This window comes from Podarcis pityusensis (assembly GCF_964106645.2).
Source record: "Podarcis pityusensis genome assembly, chromosome: 1".
In the NCBI taxonomy this organism is placed as follows: domain Eukaryota; kingdom Metazoa; phylum Chordata; class Lepidosauria; order Squamata; family Lacertidae; genus Podarcis; species Podarcis pityusensis.
The window spans coordinates 32,703,023-32,719,783 of record NC_138028.1 but is presented as its reverse complement, the minus strand read 5'-3'; the positions used below and the strand labels follow the sequence as shown (position 1 = coordinate 32,719,783).

At 40.1% G+C, this 16,761-nt stretch overlaps 1 protein-coding gene across 2 annotated transcripts in view; it reads left to right on the top strand.

Moving 5' to 3' along the window:
* The window catches only part of TTC6 (tetratricopeptide repeat domain 6), a 66,037-nt gene that overhangs the window by 45,658 nt on the left and 3,618 nt on the right, over positions 1-16,761 (top strand). For both annotated transcript variants that reach the window (XM_080977495.1, XM_080977496.1), the window contains 11 exons: positions 906-982; positions 1,650-1,810; positions 3,328-3,468; positions 6,256-6,405; positions 7,533-7,673; positions 8,694-8,807; positions 10,597-10,716; positions 11,739-11,812; positions 12,800-13,010; positions 15,203-15,355; positions 16,485-16,655. In XM_080977495.1, coding sequence (XP_080833621.1) covers positions 906-982; positions 1,650-1,810; positions 3,328-3,468; positions 6,256-6,405; positions 7,533-7,673; positions 8,694-8,807; positions 10,597-10,716; positions 11,739-11,812; positions 12,800-13,010; positions 15,203-15,355; positions 16,485-16,655 — 1,513 coding nt within the window. The remainder of the gene's footprint in view (positions 1-905; positions 983-1,649; positions 1,811-3,327; positions 3,469-6,255; positions 6,406-7,532; positions 7,674-8,693; positions 8,808-10,596; positions 10,717-11,738; positions 11,813-12,799; positions 13,011-15,202; positions 15,356-16,484; positions 16,656-16,761) is intronic.

The window sequence follows — 16,761 nt, the reverse complement described above, 5'->3', positions numbered from 1 at the left end:
GTGGCTTGGTATACTAGGTGAATATCAACCTTTGTTGAAAAATCACAGGAATTACACTGATGTGGGTTGAGGGTTGCACATATATACTGTGCTGCCTTCATGTTGCTAAGAAATAGCATTGGTAGCAGAGTGCAGGTGCTAACCCTTAACTGGCCTGGTAGCCATTGTGTTGCCCTCCAGATGCTGTTGGAGCCCAAGCCCTATGAACCCTAGCCAGCGTGGAGTTGTAGGCCAGTAACATTTTGAGGACACCACATTGGCAATCCTTGGCCTAGGACCTAGTCCTTGTAAATTCCTTGCTTTGACTGTGAAGTCATCACGGAAGCTGGAGCACTGCATTCCATTCTGTCAGCCCAAGAGAAGCTTCTGCAATGGCTTCAGCTCTGAAGGAGATGGCGGACTGAACTCAACTTCCCTCCGTTAGGCCTGAAGTTCATGCTTCATTGACTCATATTTGAGGGCAGCATACAACTCAGCTGCTTCTGCTATTTCTTCATAGGTCCTCACTATGATTTCAGATGTGTGGTCTACCAAAGTAGTTTGTATCCTTTTAAATTTAGTTTCTAGGTCTTTTAGTGCTGGATAAATATTATTCTTTCATCAAGAATGCTACTCTAATTAAAGTGGGCTTAATAGTTGAGATTCTTCAGTGCATAACTGAATAAATAAATAAATAAATAAATAAATAGAATTTCTTAGGGCGTTATTTGACTAAATGAAATTTGCCTAAATTAAAAACAAATTAGCTTGATTGTCAGAATCTGATGGAATATTTTACTTCTAGTATCAGCTAGTATACTCAAATATTTAAATATTTGTTGTTATTCTATTGATATTTGAAAACAAATAAATGGTTCCATAGAAATTCCAAGCAATTAATATATGTTAAAATACTTCATTTACAGAGGACAGTATTTACTAGAGATGCAGAATTATGATCTTGCAAGTTTCTGCATACACCAAGTTGCAGAAATGGGTCAAGGTACTGTCTTTTTATGTTTTACCTTTCTGTGCACTGTGAAGCTATGGTCCAGGTCCAAAGGATTACTTGAAGCATGCCCAGGAGCAGCTGGAACTTTTCTTGAACAGCAAACCCTCATACCCTATCACAGTTGTGTTTTTTTCATTGGAGGGGCGGAGTCCCCTCAAGTTCAAAATGGTTTGATATTTATTTTTTATAATAAAAGGATTTTTATACCACCATATCACAAAATATCAGGGCGGTGTACAATGTTAAAACACAATGAATGCACCATTAAAACAACAAAAATGCAGATAATTGTTAAGGTGGCTAGCTAAATAAAGATTGAAAATTAAATAGCTGTGAAGCCCTGTTGGCATAAAATGGTATGATGGCTGTCTAGGAAATATAAGCCCAAAGTCTCGTTGAGCATGCAGAACTAGTAATAAGCTAATTGGGAACCACTGCTGTATTATGTTTTATATTTGGTTTCTGTACATCACTCTGGTATTCTCTGAATGCCGAGTGCTTTAACAGAAGTTTAATACGAGTCTTTGGCATTCTGAACATTTATATTAACACTGGCTATGAAGCTTGCCTGTCTCTTATGATATCTGTATTTATACATTAAAATGCACAATAATAAATAGGTTGGCCCAGAATGAAGTTGTCCTTCAATATTTTACAGGACCCCTTGAATGTTCGCTTGTTCAAGAAGCACTTGTTCAGTCCTTTTGTCAGAATCACAACAAGGCCATTGTGTGTGCGCTTGCAGCCTCCGAAAACCAACCTGATTGTGCCATGTTTGTTCTACTTGGAAAAATCCAAATGAAAGCCAAAAAATATAAGGTTAAAGATATGCTCTTGTATTTCTGCGGTTTTGAAGGGAACTATTTTTGAAAGCTATAGGGAAAATGTGTGAGGCTGATAGAATTCTGCATGGGTTCCGGTGACTATTTCGTTTCTTATTAAATCTCTATTCCTCCTTGCTGTTTTCTGCTGGGACACAGCATCCTGCTGGTTGTCTGTTCTTTTCTGCTGTCTTTGCCACTCAATGGTTAATTTGTCAAGAGCTCATTTAATCTCACTGGCCTCTGTGTATGATCCCTATATTTTTATCTGTCTTGGACCTTAATCTGAACTAGAGAAAACTTCTCCTTTTTAACCTCATCTCCCCTAGCCTTCCCCATACCCTCTTCCACCCTAAAGGTAAAGGTAAAGGGACCCCTGAACGTTAGGTCCAGTCGTGGACAACTCTGGGGTTGCGGCGCTCATCTCGCTTTACTGGCCGAGGGAGCCAACGTTTGTCCGCAGACAGCTTCCGGGTCATGTGGCTAGCATGACTAAGCTGCTTCTGGTGAACCAGAGCAGTGCATGGAAACGCCGTTTACCTTCCCGCCGGAGCGGTACCTATTTATCTACTTGCAGTTTGACGTGCTTTTGAACTGCTAGGTTGGCAGGAGCAGGGACCGAGCAACGGGAGCTCACCCTGTCACGGGATTTGAACCGCCGACCTTCTGATTGGCAAGCCCTAGGCTCTGTGGTTTAACTCACAGCACCACCTGCGTCCCTCCCACCCTATTTGGAGGTTAATGATGCCTCTCTAACTCTGGCCATGGCAGCAAGCCATGCTTCTCTGATATCTGGTGTTCTGTGAAGCCAAAGTAAACCCTCAAAAATGGAATCTTCCCATGTGCTACTTCAGGTGTCACCAGTACTTGGGAAGATTACGTTTACCAGGGCCTACTTGATAAATATGTAGAAAAATAATGGCAATTACTCTTTGGATTCAAGGTGCCAGATGAAAGCAGGCCTAGTTTTAGATCATTACTTGCTGTGCAGAAGTAAAAATGGATGTTTTTTTAACTGGGCAGCCTAGTCCATGACACATGACAATTGGCTGTAACTAAATCAGTCTTTCTCGCTATGTATTCAGCTCATTAAATTTGTATTTCTGTCTAGCTTTCATTACTGGGATAACCTTAGATCCTCTTTCCTTGATGGCAAAAAAAGAGCTGTATTACATAGTCTTCTTTGTGGCAGTACGTACAGTGTTTAAGAATGTAGCAAACCTAGGCATGTCTACTCAGAAGTAAGTCCAAATGATTTCAATAGAACTTACTCCCAAGTAAGTGTGCATAGAATTGTAAACATATGTGTAGAATCTATAGGGTTGGGTATTTACTTCGGTTTTTTTTTAAAAACGAAGTAAATATTTATATCTGCGGTGAAAAAAAGATGGAGGCCACTTTGTTATTCAAAAGGGCGACTGATTCACCACTGAGCAAACTGAGCAGCACAATCACTCTCAAGACTGGGATTGCAAACATCAGTTAACTATATTTTACACTTACTTTTTATTACAGGATGCTGTAGCCAGTTTTAAACAAGCATTGAAGCGGCTGATGGATACTGCCGCTTCAAGATCTACACCTAGTACATTTGAAGCTGCAGAAATATATTTTTTTATGGGCCAGTGCTATATGGAGCAAGTCTCCTTATTAGAGGTACACATTTCTTAAGTGTTATGGCATTTTGGTTTTAAACATTGTACACAAAAGTTTTGAATGTGTTGTTCAAATGAGTTAAAGACAAGCGTTGCGATACTCTTCAATGGTTTGTTGAAAGTCCAAAACTGTTTTAAATTTTGCTTAGGCATGTCAGACAAAGTAATTTGAAGGGAAGGGGATCGTTGTTGTTTAGTCGTGTCCGACGCTTCGTGACCCCATGGACCAGAGCACGCCAGGCATTCCTGTCTTCCACCGCCTCCCACAGCTTGGTCAGACTCATGTTTGTAGCTTCGAGAACACTGTCCAACCATCTCGTCCTCCGTCGTCCCCTTCTCCTTGCGCCCTCAATCTTTCCCAACATCAGGGGCTTTTCCAGGGAGTCTTCTCTTCTCATGAGGTGGCCAAAGTATTGGAGCCTCACCTGAGGGCTATTCCAATTGGGCAGTAGCACTTCAGTCACACCTCTTAGGATGATGCCAACCTAGGCACAGAGACTAAGGGCGAGATTTAGCTACCCCGTTCTGCAAGGACAATGCAAGGACTCCCTTTGGCACAACAGGGCTTTCCTTCCTCTCCTCTCCCCTGTGCACCTCCCTCAGATCTGCTTTGGAGGGTCAGTAGATCCCCCAGAACAATGTGTGAGGGTAGGAGAGGGAAGATCATTCTCCTTAGCGCCATGTTGAATTCCACTCCTGGATCCCTTCTGCCTGGAATATCAACCAGCCAAGCTATTGATGGGTTGCAATTATACTTCTATTGTAATATTATTTTTAGCTATTATCAGCTTAGTATATGTATAGGCAGGGGATTCATTTTCATAATAAATGAATTACGTAATAACAATAGTACATCATCTGGTAAAGCAACAAATGTTTAGGATTACAGGATTATCAATTTGCCACTGTTCTTCTCCCATGCTGGCACGCTTGAACTTCTAATGCCTGAAGACAGGAATGCAGTTGTGTCTCAGGAACTTCTAAGCAGCCTGTTCCCAGAAGAAACCCCAGTGAAGTTCCTGCCTTTTGTTTCTGGCAATAGTTTAGCAATTCTTTCTGCATTTCTTTGTTACTCAGGTTTGTACTTTTCTCTGTTTTCTGCTCTGTGTGCTCAGGTTCCTTTTATTCATTCTCTCAATTATTTCTCTGTATTTTTCTGTCTCTTGTAGCTAGTTTTGTGTGTCTAATCTTTGTGGCAAGTGGAATCTTCCCTTGGCTATTCCAGTGTCACAAGCTTAATTAATTCTGTGGTTGTCTACATTTTTTTTTTATTCCTTTTGCTAGTTTGTGTGATTGATATTAATTGATTCTGTGTTCAGTTGGTTCTTAAATTCCTTCAAATTTCTTCAATAATTGTCTACGATTCATTCCCCTTTGTGATTGTCATAATTGATTATTTTAATTAATTCCCCTCTGTGACTTGCCATGATTAATAATACCCTGCAGTGATTTTCTGTCTTGAACCCCATGGATCCATTGGGATCAGGCATGGATTGGCAAGTTCAGACTGATGAGGACAGGGCAGAAGCAGAAGGGGCGTGTGAATAATAGGAACTGGGGATGGAGGTTCTCCCATTTCCTATCCATCCTGCAGAGCAGAGAGCCTCATTGGGGACTGAAGAGGGCATTAACAACCCACAGGAGATGTCTGAGCTGAAGGTGGCAGTGGCTGAACAGGAGCCAGAATGGGAGGGCAAAACCTTACTGTCTCTATGAGAGGAATTTCTGGTATTTGAACCATCACCTCCTTCTTTTTCATTGGTACTGCATTTTCATAGCAAAATTGTTGGGATGACTGCTGAAGAATTTAGTTAAGTATCTGTGTTTCCTCAATATGTTATGTCCCCCCACTCCCTTGATATATTATAGAAAATTAACTTTAAATGTTTTATATGAATAAGAGAGTTCAAAACAAAATACTGATCACTTCCACTATGCCCCTTGTGAAAGCCTGCACTGGGTACAGCAGGACATGGTTCACTTTGATCAATTTTACTAACTTCTCTAAAAAATACAGAGCATATATTTTGATCAAGAAGGCTTGTCAAGAGTAACCCACCCACCCTCTTTGTGGCCACTCACCTCATACCATAACAAGAAGGCTTGTCGAGTAATTTCCTTAAATTGGAATTAAAATACTTTATATGTCCAAATAGCTGATAACATTCTTGTTCAATTAAGTGCAGTAAACAAAATGGCCAAATTGGATAGATTTGATTAATTAGATTTTCTATTCCTCTTTCCATTAAAACGAATCTCAAAGAGGCTCACAGACAATAAATAACAACAACATAATAATAATACATCCCAGGTATGACATAAGTCATATTATATAAATTAACAAATCATCAGTAAAACAATAACAATATATTTAGCAAACCAGCAACTAAAAACTAATCTGAGCATCACAGTTACAGCCTAGTCAAACTGGGTCAATATGGCAGTAAATGGTCTTGTCTGGGATAGATAATAACAATTAGAAGTCCTAATAAGACATTTAACTTCTGTTTTGTTAATATGTGGCCAATTTGGTAATATCTAAAAAATGGTCCTATTTACTACCTCATATAACAACAGATACTGTCTGGGCCTCTTGAAGAATGTTGTTAAAACCTACTTTCAGAATGTGAGGCCTATTTAAACATTGGAATTTGTCTCTCCATAACTGGTATCATTTGCCTGATTTTATGCAGTACAAAGTCCTAAAGCTGTAAACGTTTTATATTCTCGACAATATATTCTAGACAAAGGGCAATATTTAATAATACTAACTTTACTGTATTTTTAGGCCTGTGATGCTTTTACTTCTGCTGTCAAGCTATATCCACGTTATGCAGATGCATACTATCAGCGAGGGCTTTGCAGAATGCAGCTCCATCAAACTAAGTGCATATTAGATTTTAACAAAACACTTGCTGTTCAACCAGACCATTTTCAGGTAATGCTGAAAATTTGATTTTTGGAGACACTAAAATAGAGCTTATCTTATCTCAATGTTCTACATTTAGCAATAAAAATAAGGTAAAGGGACCCCTGACCATTAGGTCCAGTCGTGACCGACTCTGGGGTTGCGGCACTCATCTCGCTTTATTGGCCAAGGGAGCCGGCGTACAGTTTCCGGGTCATGTGGCCAGCATGATGAAGCCACTTCTGGCGAACCAGAGCAGCGCACGGAAACGCCGTTCCCGCTGGAGCGGTACCTATTTATCTACTTGCACTTTGACGTGCTTTCGAACTGCTAGGTTGGCAGGAGCAGGGACCGAGCAATGGGAGCTCACCCCGTCACGGGGATTCGAACCGCCGACCTTCTGATCGGCAAGTCCTAAGCTCTGTGGTTTAACCTACAGCGCCACCCACGTCCCTGAGCAATAAAAATAGTAGATTGCAAATCCCTGGAAAAGTTGATTCTAGTTCGTCTTCATTAAATTTACTTCGTGGTATACCAGGGCCAATGGTGTGGGCTGAAATTTCAGGCCTGCTCATTTAGCCACACCCCTACCTATCCAAACACGTACATCTCTGTGTAGGCATTCTGTGTCTATATAGTAAGAAGCATTCATTAGCATGCAAGGAGTTTTCTAGAGGCCTCTGTTACATTCCTATTTAACATCTCTTGCCAGGTACTCATGCAAAAGGGGTCCTTCTGCAGAGTGAGGCCTTCTGGACAAGGTAACCAGAAGATTGCCTAAACTGCTGCTGTAGTTTGCCACTGAAACCCAAAATGCTGTTTTAAATTTAGAAATTTTAAAGTTATTTGTAACCCAGGCCACCTCACCCAGAGGACTTCACTCTGAAGATCCCCCCTTGGGTCTTTCTCAGAGCAAGGTTAGTGGAAAAACTTCTGGAAAAGAAAAGAAAACAAATAAAGTGAGGTAACAGGAGGAGCAGGAATGAGGAGATGGCAGGGTGAAGGAGGAGGATGTTTGCTTCACTAGCACCATAAAGAAGACTGAGCAGCAGCAGAATTACTAGCCATCTCAGGCAACATAATGTCTGGTACTGGGCCTGTTGGTGTTTGTTTCCTTCTAAAATGTGTTTGTTTTCTTCTGTAATGCTTTTGTAAAGGCATATTTAAGTCGTGCTGCTTACTATGGATGCAAAGGAAGATTTTCCAAGGGAATAATGAATTGCAACGAAGCCCTCAGAATTCAGCCTACAAGCGTGAGAGCCTATCTTTATAGAGGAGCACTGAAGTTTTATAACAGGGTAAAAACGTTGTCTTATTTTTTTTGGTGATGAAGTATGTTACCTTTTGCAGGTAAAGACAGATGTTTGGAGTACACTGCTCCTCATTTTAAAGAAGAATTGAAAACTTACGATTAACACACCAATGTAGTAATCAGCCTTAAATGAACATATTCTTGAAATATAGGGTGGGATTCAATGTCAATAGAAGCCCAGTTTCCCCTTGCACAAGTCCCCACCCCTGCTGCTTGTTTCCCTGAAATTGGTTCATTTTTTTGGGGGGGGGGTTAGGGTTAGGGTTGTCATGAAACTGGACATAAGTGTTTGTTTGTTTGTTTTAAAAATAACTATAACTATAACAGTTACATTGGTAACTGTTTTAGGGAGACAGTATGAGCTAATATAGGTGAGGTAATACTTTAAAAGAAAAGAGCCCCGTGAAGCTTATAAACTTCTGCTCCTTTCATCTGTCCAATCCCTGAAAATCTCAGGGTGCTTTTCCCAAAAGAATTGCATTGCTGGATCAGACAAAAATCTGCTTTGATTTTTTTGAGACACATGCCACTACAAGCAGGCAATAGGTGATGGTCATTCTCTGTTTCCAGCATCAGGTAACATATATGTATTCTGCCTTTGAATATCAAGCTTCCATTTACAAGCTTGATTAATAGGCTTGGTTCAATCTGTTCTGCCTCTTATATCTACCGTATTTTTCTATCTAACTATTTTTAAAGACCTATAACCTGCTGGCCATCACTATGTCTTATGGTGGTGAAGTCCATAAATTAATTATGCCTTGTGTGAAGAAATGTTGTCCTTAATCTCCTGCCAGGTAACTTCACTGAATGACCACTTGTATTATGAAAGAGAAAAATTTTCTTTGCTGTTTTCACCTTCATAATTTTATAAACTTCCAAATTTCAACAGATATCAATAGAAAACCTGCCAACATATAGAGGAATGTGTAGCGATATTCATTTATACAGATTATTTGACGATTTTAGGTAATATGACTAATGCCATGTCATTTTTTCCCTACAGACTTACAAACATGCCGTTGAAGATTTAAGTAAAGCTATAGACCTAGACAATGGTTGCATTTTGGCATATTACAATAGAGCACTTTCTTACCACTGCTTGAAGGACAGCAAAAATGTATGTTTCTTTTTTAAAGGGCAGTCACATAATACTTTTCAATTGCTTTACCTCTGTTTCTGAATCTGAATGTCCTGCTTTTATTTTTAATTATCATGCCTTTTCCCAATTTATGGCATTTGTTCACTTACTGTGTTTACTAACTTCAGTCTAGAGTTCTGTGTACTGTAGCATTTGCACTGAGCTCTTATTCCCATTCACTTTGGGTAGCTTCACACTGTGTTACTTGGTTGGTAATGGCCTCTGCATTTGAATCCCTGTGGTAGCTTTCCCAACATGGCATCAGCCTCAGATAGCATAGTCAATGCTCAAAGATTATGGGAGTTACTTGCTACAACAGATGAAGGGCACCAAGTTGGGGGAAGGCTATTCTATGATTTCATGAATTTATAGCATCACGTTGACAGACCCTTGCACACCTTAAGAACCCACAGTGATGAGAATAGATGCCTGCAAAAGCACATTTAATATGGCAAATGACAAGTGGTTGTTCTGCCTTTCTATGTTGATTTTAGCTTTGTTGTTGTCATGATGCCAATATTTGACAGCAAAAAGTGCTAGTTGATTTTTCTTGCATTTTCAGTATTTATATCCCAAGTTTATGAATATTCTAACCAGTGATGTGGGATGTAAATTTTTCCAAAATGTAAATTTTCCAATGTTTTGCTTTTCCATGGAAATCTTTCTGTTTCATAAGTTTATTAGTTAAATGAATGGATGCCAGTTGCAAATACAATATTAGGCAAGCTTAGAGGTTTCAAAATTGTTTCCTAAATATGCACACTGAAAAATTTCCTATGCACAAATTACCCTAAATATGCTAATTTGCATAGGAAATTCCCCCCACAAAACCCACATCACTGGTCTTAACTGTTTCCCTACCCCATATGATGGTTGGTTCATAAAAGATTTGCTGAATGAATGTGCAAATTCAGTGAAAGAAAAAAACCTGCATTTTAAAAAACTTATTTAAATGCTATATTTTTCTTAATTTGCTGTATTTTTTTCTTAACTTTATCAGACATTCTATGAAAACCAATAAAAATTACCTAACCAATAAAACTTAATCAGACACATGTAACTACCACAGTTAAAGACAGATTTACTAAGATGACCAGAGGTAGTACAAAATCAATAGTCCTGTGATTAAGCAGATGGTGCAATTGGGAAATTCCAAGGTCCATGATATCTTGTAGTTTTGATGATAAATTGACTTCCAAGAGTCGCTCAAGGCACTCCTGTCAGCTAAGAGTGCCATGGTTAAAGTCCTTTTCTTTCCCCAAATCACCAAGTTGGGAAGAATGAATTGCTTTTAGCTATGCCAAATTTATTCTTAATCTATTTCTCCCTTGTATTTCATTACAGCAAACTTTATAGTCACTATAGTTCACGAAACCAAGGCTAAAACAAAACATTGAAAATTAAGTATTTTCTCTTAACTTTGCTGAAACTTGGAAAATTGTACATTTAATTATTCGTTAAACACCCTAGTAAAGTTATATAGTATAAGTCACATTTCTTGAGCCTTTATTCCAGGAATGGGGAACCTCTGACCCTTTAGAATTTGTTGGCTCCCATCAGCCACAGTCCGCATGGCTAATGGTCTGGGAGGTTTGGAGTTGTAGCTCACTCCGTACCATCTGAAGGGCCACAGGCTTCTCAACCCTGCTTTATTTCCTTGAAAAGCAAACAGGTAAATAATCAGATGGGGAGATTAGAATGTCTTTATACAAGATAATGAGATTCCATATTTTGCACTATTTACCAGTTACTGTGTGTATTTTTACAGGCTTTGAAAGATTATGGGATTGTTCTTCTTCTTGAGCCCAGCAAGGACATTGTTCTGAAAGTGTTGATCAACCGTGCCTTACTCTATGTAGATTTGAACCAACATGCTAATGCACTAGAGGTACAGACCTAACTTAGTCATGTCCTGTTACTTTCAGTAGGTCTATTCTGAATATAGCCTAGTTGCTTAGGCACTCAGGAGGGTGGTGACCAGTCAGTTTCATATATTCTTGGTGACGGCTGTTTATCTAGATTCACTTCATTCTGTCTTTAGGTCCCAGTTTGGCTTTGGTCTCCCTGACGGACGACTTCTTTCTGTAGTGAGATGAGAGAGTGCAGCTCTGTTGATTCTCCTAGATCTGCATTTTATTGGAATGACTTTATGTACTGAGGGTATTAGGCACAGTGGTGTGATGGTTCCAGTCCTAACCAAAGGGCTGATTCCTTGGGTGGGAAGTGTGTGGCTTCTACTCAGCCCCATGTAAATTGGTTTGTGGGGTCGCACAGGATTCTATTTTGTCCCCCCAATGCTACATCTATATGGAGCGGCTGGGTGAGGTGATTTGGGTGCCATCAATATGCAGATGACACCCAGTTCTGTTTCTTCATGTTATCTGAGTCAGCTGAAGATGTGCAGTTTCTTGTACATCTGGTGTCTGGCTGCTGTGGTTGGCTAGATGAGGTCTAGTAATTGGAAAATGAATCTGGACTGAAAATGCTCTGGTTAGATGTTTCCAATATCAGGGAACTGGGTGGATGACTTGTTCTTGATGGGAATGCATGTCCGGACTGATGTTATTCTAATAACAGTCTAAAACATGGCTGTTTACAAAGATGTTTGGGGGCTGTGACTGATTCTATGCTAAGTTAGTTGCTTTATATCTGGTTTATGTACTATGTTTTAATTGCTGTTGATTGTTATTTATTGCAGACTTACTGTTCCCTGCACTGAGATCTCTGGATTAATGATGGGATATACATACTTAAAATAAAATTTAAAAACTTTCTTTTTTCTCAGAAAGTGCTGGTTTCTACTCACAGCTGTGGGTATGAGCAATGTGCTAGCATTATAGGCGCTTACTGGATGATGCCTGTGACGTCAGTGCTGGGTGCATCACAAATATTTTCTTTCTCTGTTTTTAGGACTTTGCAGAAGTAGCACTGAGTAAGCCAAAAGATGGTAAACTGCTTCAAAATATTGGACACTGCTGTCATAGGTAATAATACCGAACAGTAGGGATTTAGAATAAATGTTTTGATGTCGTGGTTTACAATAGAGTTGGCAAAGCAGAAGTTGAGGAACATTTCAATTGCGATGGGTGGTTTCCCGAACAAGAGGCTGAATGGTTTTCTTGTGTGCTTTTAGTTCTTAGGCCCTGTAGTTCTGCTTTTTCCCACAGGCTTTTCACCTAGGGTCAGATCAGTGTGGAATCCTTTTAGCATGCTAGCTGGGCAGTGGCAGCAGTGCAAAAATTACTGGAGGCTGTTCTCCCACCATTGCCTTTTCTCCAGGGCTGGTCCAACCAGAGTGGGGATGCTCTAGTCTGCGCTGCAGTTCAGGAAGGGCACAAAAAATATGTGAAAAGAGAAGCTATTCTTCAACCCCACTTCCACTCTGGATAGGCTGCAAAGGGGAGACGGAGATTTGGAGCTTGTTTCCTCAGAGGGCTCCCCACCTCTACAGAAAGTTTAGGAACAGCAGTCAGGGAGCACCTTCCATTTCAGGTTGGGCTGTATAGTATATGAGGAAACTTAGTCCTTCATACTCAGCTTCCCCCACCAAGTCTCAGAGAAGCTTCCCATAGAAGATGAAGGAGATCAGTCAGATGGTGGTGGGTGGTAACAGCCTGAACAGCACATAGATCAGATTTTAAAGTCAAAGTTCTAATCTGCCCCTGTATCCAGAACAGGATATTTACAATAAGAAAAATGCTGCTTTGGTCTGCTTCTGAACAAGTTCACATGATCAGCACAATATGTAACTCATGCTTGAAAAAGGAATATAGATGGTGAAATAAATACTATAAACCATGCCAAAATAAGCCATGTGAGAATGCATTATACAAAAATGAGAGGGATGTTTTGGCTACAAATTATATTTATGGTCCTGGTTTCTGCACCATTGCTTGTTCACTCATTGTAAAGTATATAATATCAAATGTTGCTAATAAAACACTTAATTTCAAATGTATATTGATTTTCAGACTTCAGAAATACGAAGAAGCTGTGCAGTCATTTTCAAAGGTTATTAAAATAGATCCATTTTCTCTGGATGGCTATATTGGACGAGGAAATGCATATCTGGAATATGGTCACGAGAAAGGTACTAGACAAGCCCAGAAAGATTTCGCAAGAGCAATACATCTGAATCCATTGTGCATAAAGGCCAGACTTTGTGCAGGATATAGTTTGCAGGTAATGCATTGGTAACTGTGCCTTTATAATATTCGACTGCACTCAGCAACCTTAAACTTCCTCTGACAATTTAGGGCGTTCACTTAAAATACATAATGAGCATTAAAGATTTAAACACTTTTCTTAAGGATAAAATAACCAGCACATATAAGTGCGATTGTAGGTCAATTATTTCCATTTCTCATACCTAGATTAAATCTATTTTTAACCAGTAAGAAGAACTGATGCCCTCTGATTTATGTAAGACCTGTGCCTATCGTACTCAGCACTCTCAACCGTTGGAGATCAATAATAGAAAGCAGTACTATTTTCCTATGAAATTCATAGGGAAAAGAAGCAGAGTAGGAGCTATTTTCCACAGTTCCCGTAGTGCAACCTGTAACTTCCCATACTTCTCAGCTTTATCCTGCTGGCAATGTTACGAGGTGTATATGGATCGCCTTTTGTGTGAGGTCAGGACATGTGTCCATTTAAAATGTGTGTATACCTTAAACCTTTTTGCCTAATAAATAACCTGTCATATCAGGAAGTAGAAAAATTGGTTTCTTACACGGAAATGAGAGACAGAGAGTATATGGGCTTAAGGCAGGAAATTTACAACTATGATCCCTAAAAATAAACCATGTTAAAGTCCAGACTAGCACCCTTTGTCACAGCAATGGCAAAGTGGTTAAGGACAAGGAGACTGGCAGACTCATAGAGGTATGAGACATTACTATAGAAGATCGGCCCTACTGAGATAGTGGCACTGCAATTAAAACATGACTATTTCAGTAAGTGTCCAGGATATGAGGAGGAGCTTCTACATATAGCCTTGGATCTAGAGATTCTGTGCACAGCACTTGGCTCATGGGGTGCTCCTGCTGACAGAAGCGGGGGAAGCACTTTTCACTAATTCTTCCTGCCACCCCCTGTGCTTCTTGGAAATCTGCTCTGAGCTACATAGCCCTCCAGAAGGGTGTAAGTGGGTGCTGCACTGGGAAGGCAGGATTGGAGAAAATACCTCCATCCCCGCTTTCCACCAGTTGGGGTCTCTGCTGGATCAAAGATCCTTCTGTGAATGGAAGAAACCTTTCCACAAATGGAAGAACAATTATGGACGCAAGCTAGTGGAAATGTTGACGTGTTAGTCCTAAAATGAAACTTTGCTGGGAAACTCTTGCACAACACACCAGTCAATGGATTGGAATAGTTCTGCATTAACTGAGATATGAAAAAGGAAATTACAAATTACCTTTTCTTTGCATTTCATATAGCTCACTGTATTGCTATTGTGGTTTGTCATAAAGCAGCTCTCTACACATTGTTTTGAAATAATACTGATTTAATTTAGAAACTAGCTTTACAGCTTTTGGGCAGTTTTGTCGATATACTTCCAACAAACACCTACATGGCAAGTAGTGTTTTCAGTCTTCACAAGCTCCTGTAACAGCTTCACATGCTTCTTTGTAACATGCATAGAACTGCACAGTTAGTGAGCAGTTCTAAAACTGGCCCCCAACCAGTACGTAGGGCAATACAGAGCAGTGGGGTTTTGGTGCATCAGCATAAAGTGGGGCTGGTTTGGGATCCGACAGGTACCAAGGTAGCTCAGCTCCTCTGTTGGGACATCTTTTTCCAGTGCTCCACACTGGCTGCTAGCAGAAAAGATCTTGCCAGGAGTGAATTTGCCCACAGGTTTGTTGCAAGACCAACACAAAGGGAGATTGGAGTACGCTATCCAGAAGGAGGTTGGCACCAACAGAGTGATGTTGGTTGGCATCACTCAGCAGGTGATGTTTACATCACACTGCAGGCGATGGCCAGCAAAGGCTGGCAGAGCTGCAGACTGGCGCTGAGACATTTGGATTTCTGTGCCCATGACATTTGCAGGTTTTCACTTTCTACAATATATAATGGCTAATGAGCCTGAGAACAGCACAGGTTTGGTTTCACTCGATAAAATCAAACTATTTAGAATTGTAACATGTATTTTACTTCATTAAAATCTGATTATAAGGCAACAATTCAAGGTTCATTTTCTGGACTTTTACTGATTATCTACTGGTTCAGGATGATGGAAGATGTAGTCCAAAATATCTTGGGGGACCAGTTTGATGTTGGTTTTTCTAGGCACATTTTTAAAGAGGTGAGAGGTGGTTTTTTTTTTTACTATGTCTGATTTTGTTACTGGTTATGTTAAATTATTGTAGGCTCTTGGAAAGTTTCAGAAAGCTTGGGCCCAGTTTTCAGCAGTTCTTTATATCGATCCCAAGTGTCACATTGCTTATGATGGGCGAGCTGTAGTCTCTCTTCAGATGGGCGATACCTTTGCTGCCTTTCAAGATACAAATGCTGCACTCAAGGTAAATATTTGATCTGTTACTGATCATTTGCAGTGTCCTTCCTTGCTTGTAATTTATACCCTTCATGTAAACTCTGTCTTTCCACAGTATCTCCAATTTGCTTATAATTTGCTCCTTATCTTTGACAGTTACTCATATGCACTCAGCCTTTCACAGGCTGGCATACAAGACATGTATGTGATGGTTTGTGTGTCCCGATTTCCCCAGGTTCTCAGGGCAATTCTGCAACATTCTTTTTACTTCTCATGTGAGAGAAAGTTGACTCCTCTCTCTTAAGTTAGTTTTCTTAAGTGCAGCTGCCACAGCATTTCATAGTGCCCATTTCCATTTCATGCTGTAAAAGGCAAGAGGGGCAGAGAGAGTGGAGGAGGAGGGCTTCAGGGATATCATAGTTGCCAGGGAGAGGGTCTTGGTGAAGGAGAGTGTCCACCTTTAGGAAGAGGGAAACATTCCCTTAGAAGGGATCCATTCCTTGGGGGAGAAACATCTATCCTCTTGTGCCAAAGATACTTCTCTGGTGGGTGGATGGATCGCAGCAGTGGGTGATATATGATTTTTAAGAATATAGATAATTGTGGACAGTGCTTTTTTCTGGGGGGATGCAGGGGTACGCATACCCCTAAACATCTTGTGAATCTAAGTTTGGCCTCATTGAGGGGCAGTATTTCAAGATGCGTAGGAAAATGAGAGTACCCCTAAACATTTTTTAAAGAAAAAAGCACTGATTGTGGATGTGGTGGGCATGCAGACCACAGGGTGAATTGCCTGCATGGCATGAAGGTTGCACAGATGTTGCCAGTTGTCTAGATAGCATGGTAGATAGTGCTGGGGAAGAGTCAGTGGTCACGGTGCATGTAGGCACCAATGACATGGGGAAATGTTATGCCAGTCATGGCTATTAGACATTTCAACAATTTACTCTGTGCATGGGTGGGTTTCCAAGTTTAGTTTGCACTTCTAAGTTCATTCTCATGCATATATCTACTCTGCTGCTGTGTATAAACATCTCCGCTTTTAGATCATAATTTGAAGGTAACTGTCAAGATCAAGATATTACTGTCTATTTCTAACAACTATGTCCTTTATGAGTTCTATTCCTACAATTTTATTTATGTTGACTATATTTCAGGTAACTACAAGTGCAGAGCTGCTTACTAATCGAGGTGTCATTAACCAGTTTATGGGATATTTAAACTGTGCCATGAAAGATTATCAGCAAGCTATCTCCATTGACCCCAGCTATGCTTTGGCATATTTCAATGCAGCAAATATCTACTTTAACAACAGGCAGTTTTCACAGGTCTGTATTTGATTCTGTGGACACTAATCTTCTTGAACTCTTTTCCTTGGAATGGTTTGCTTGCATGATTTCAGTTAGTAGAAGATTTTTTAGCACAATCCTTAAA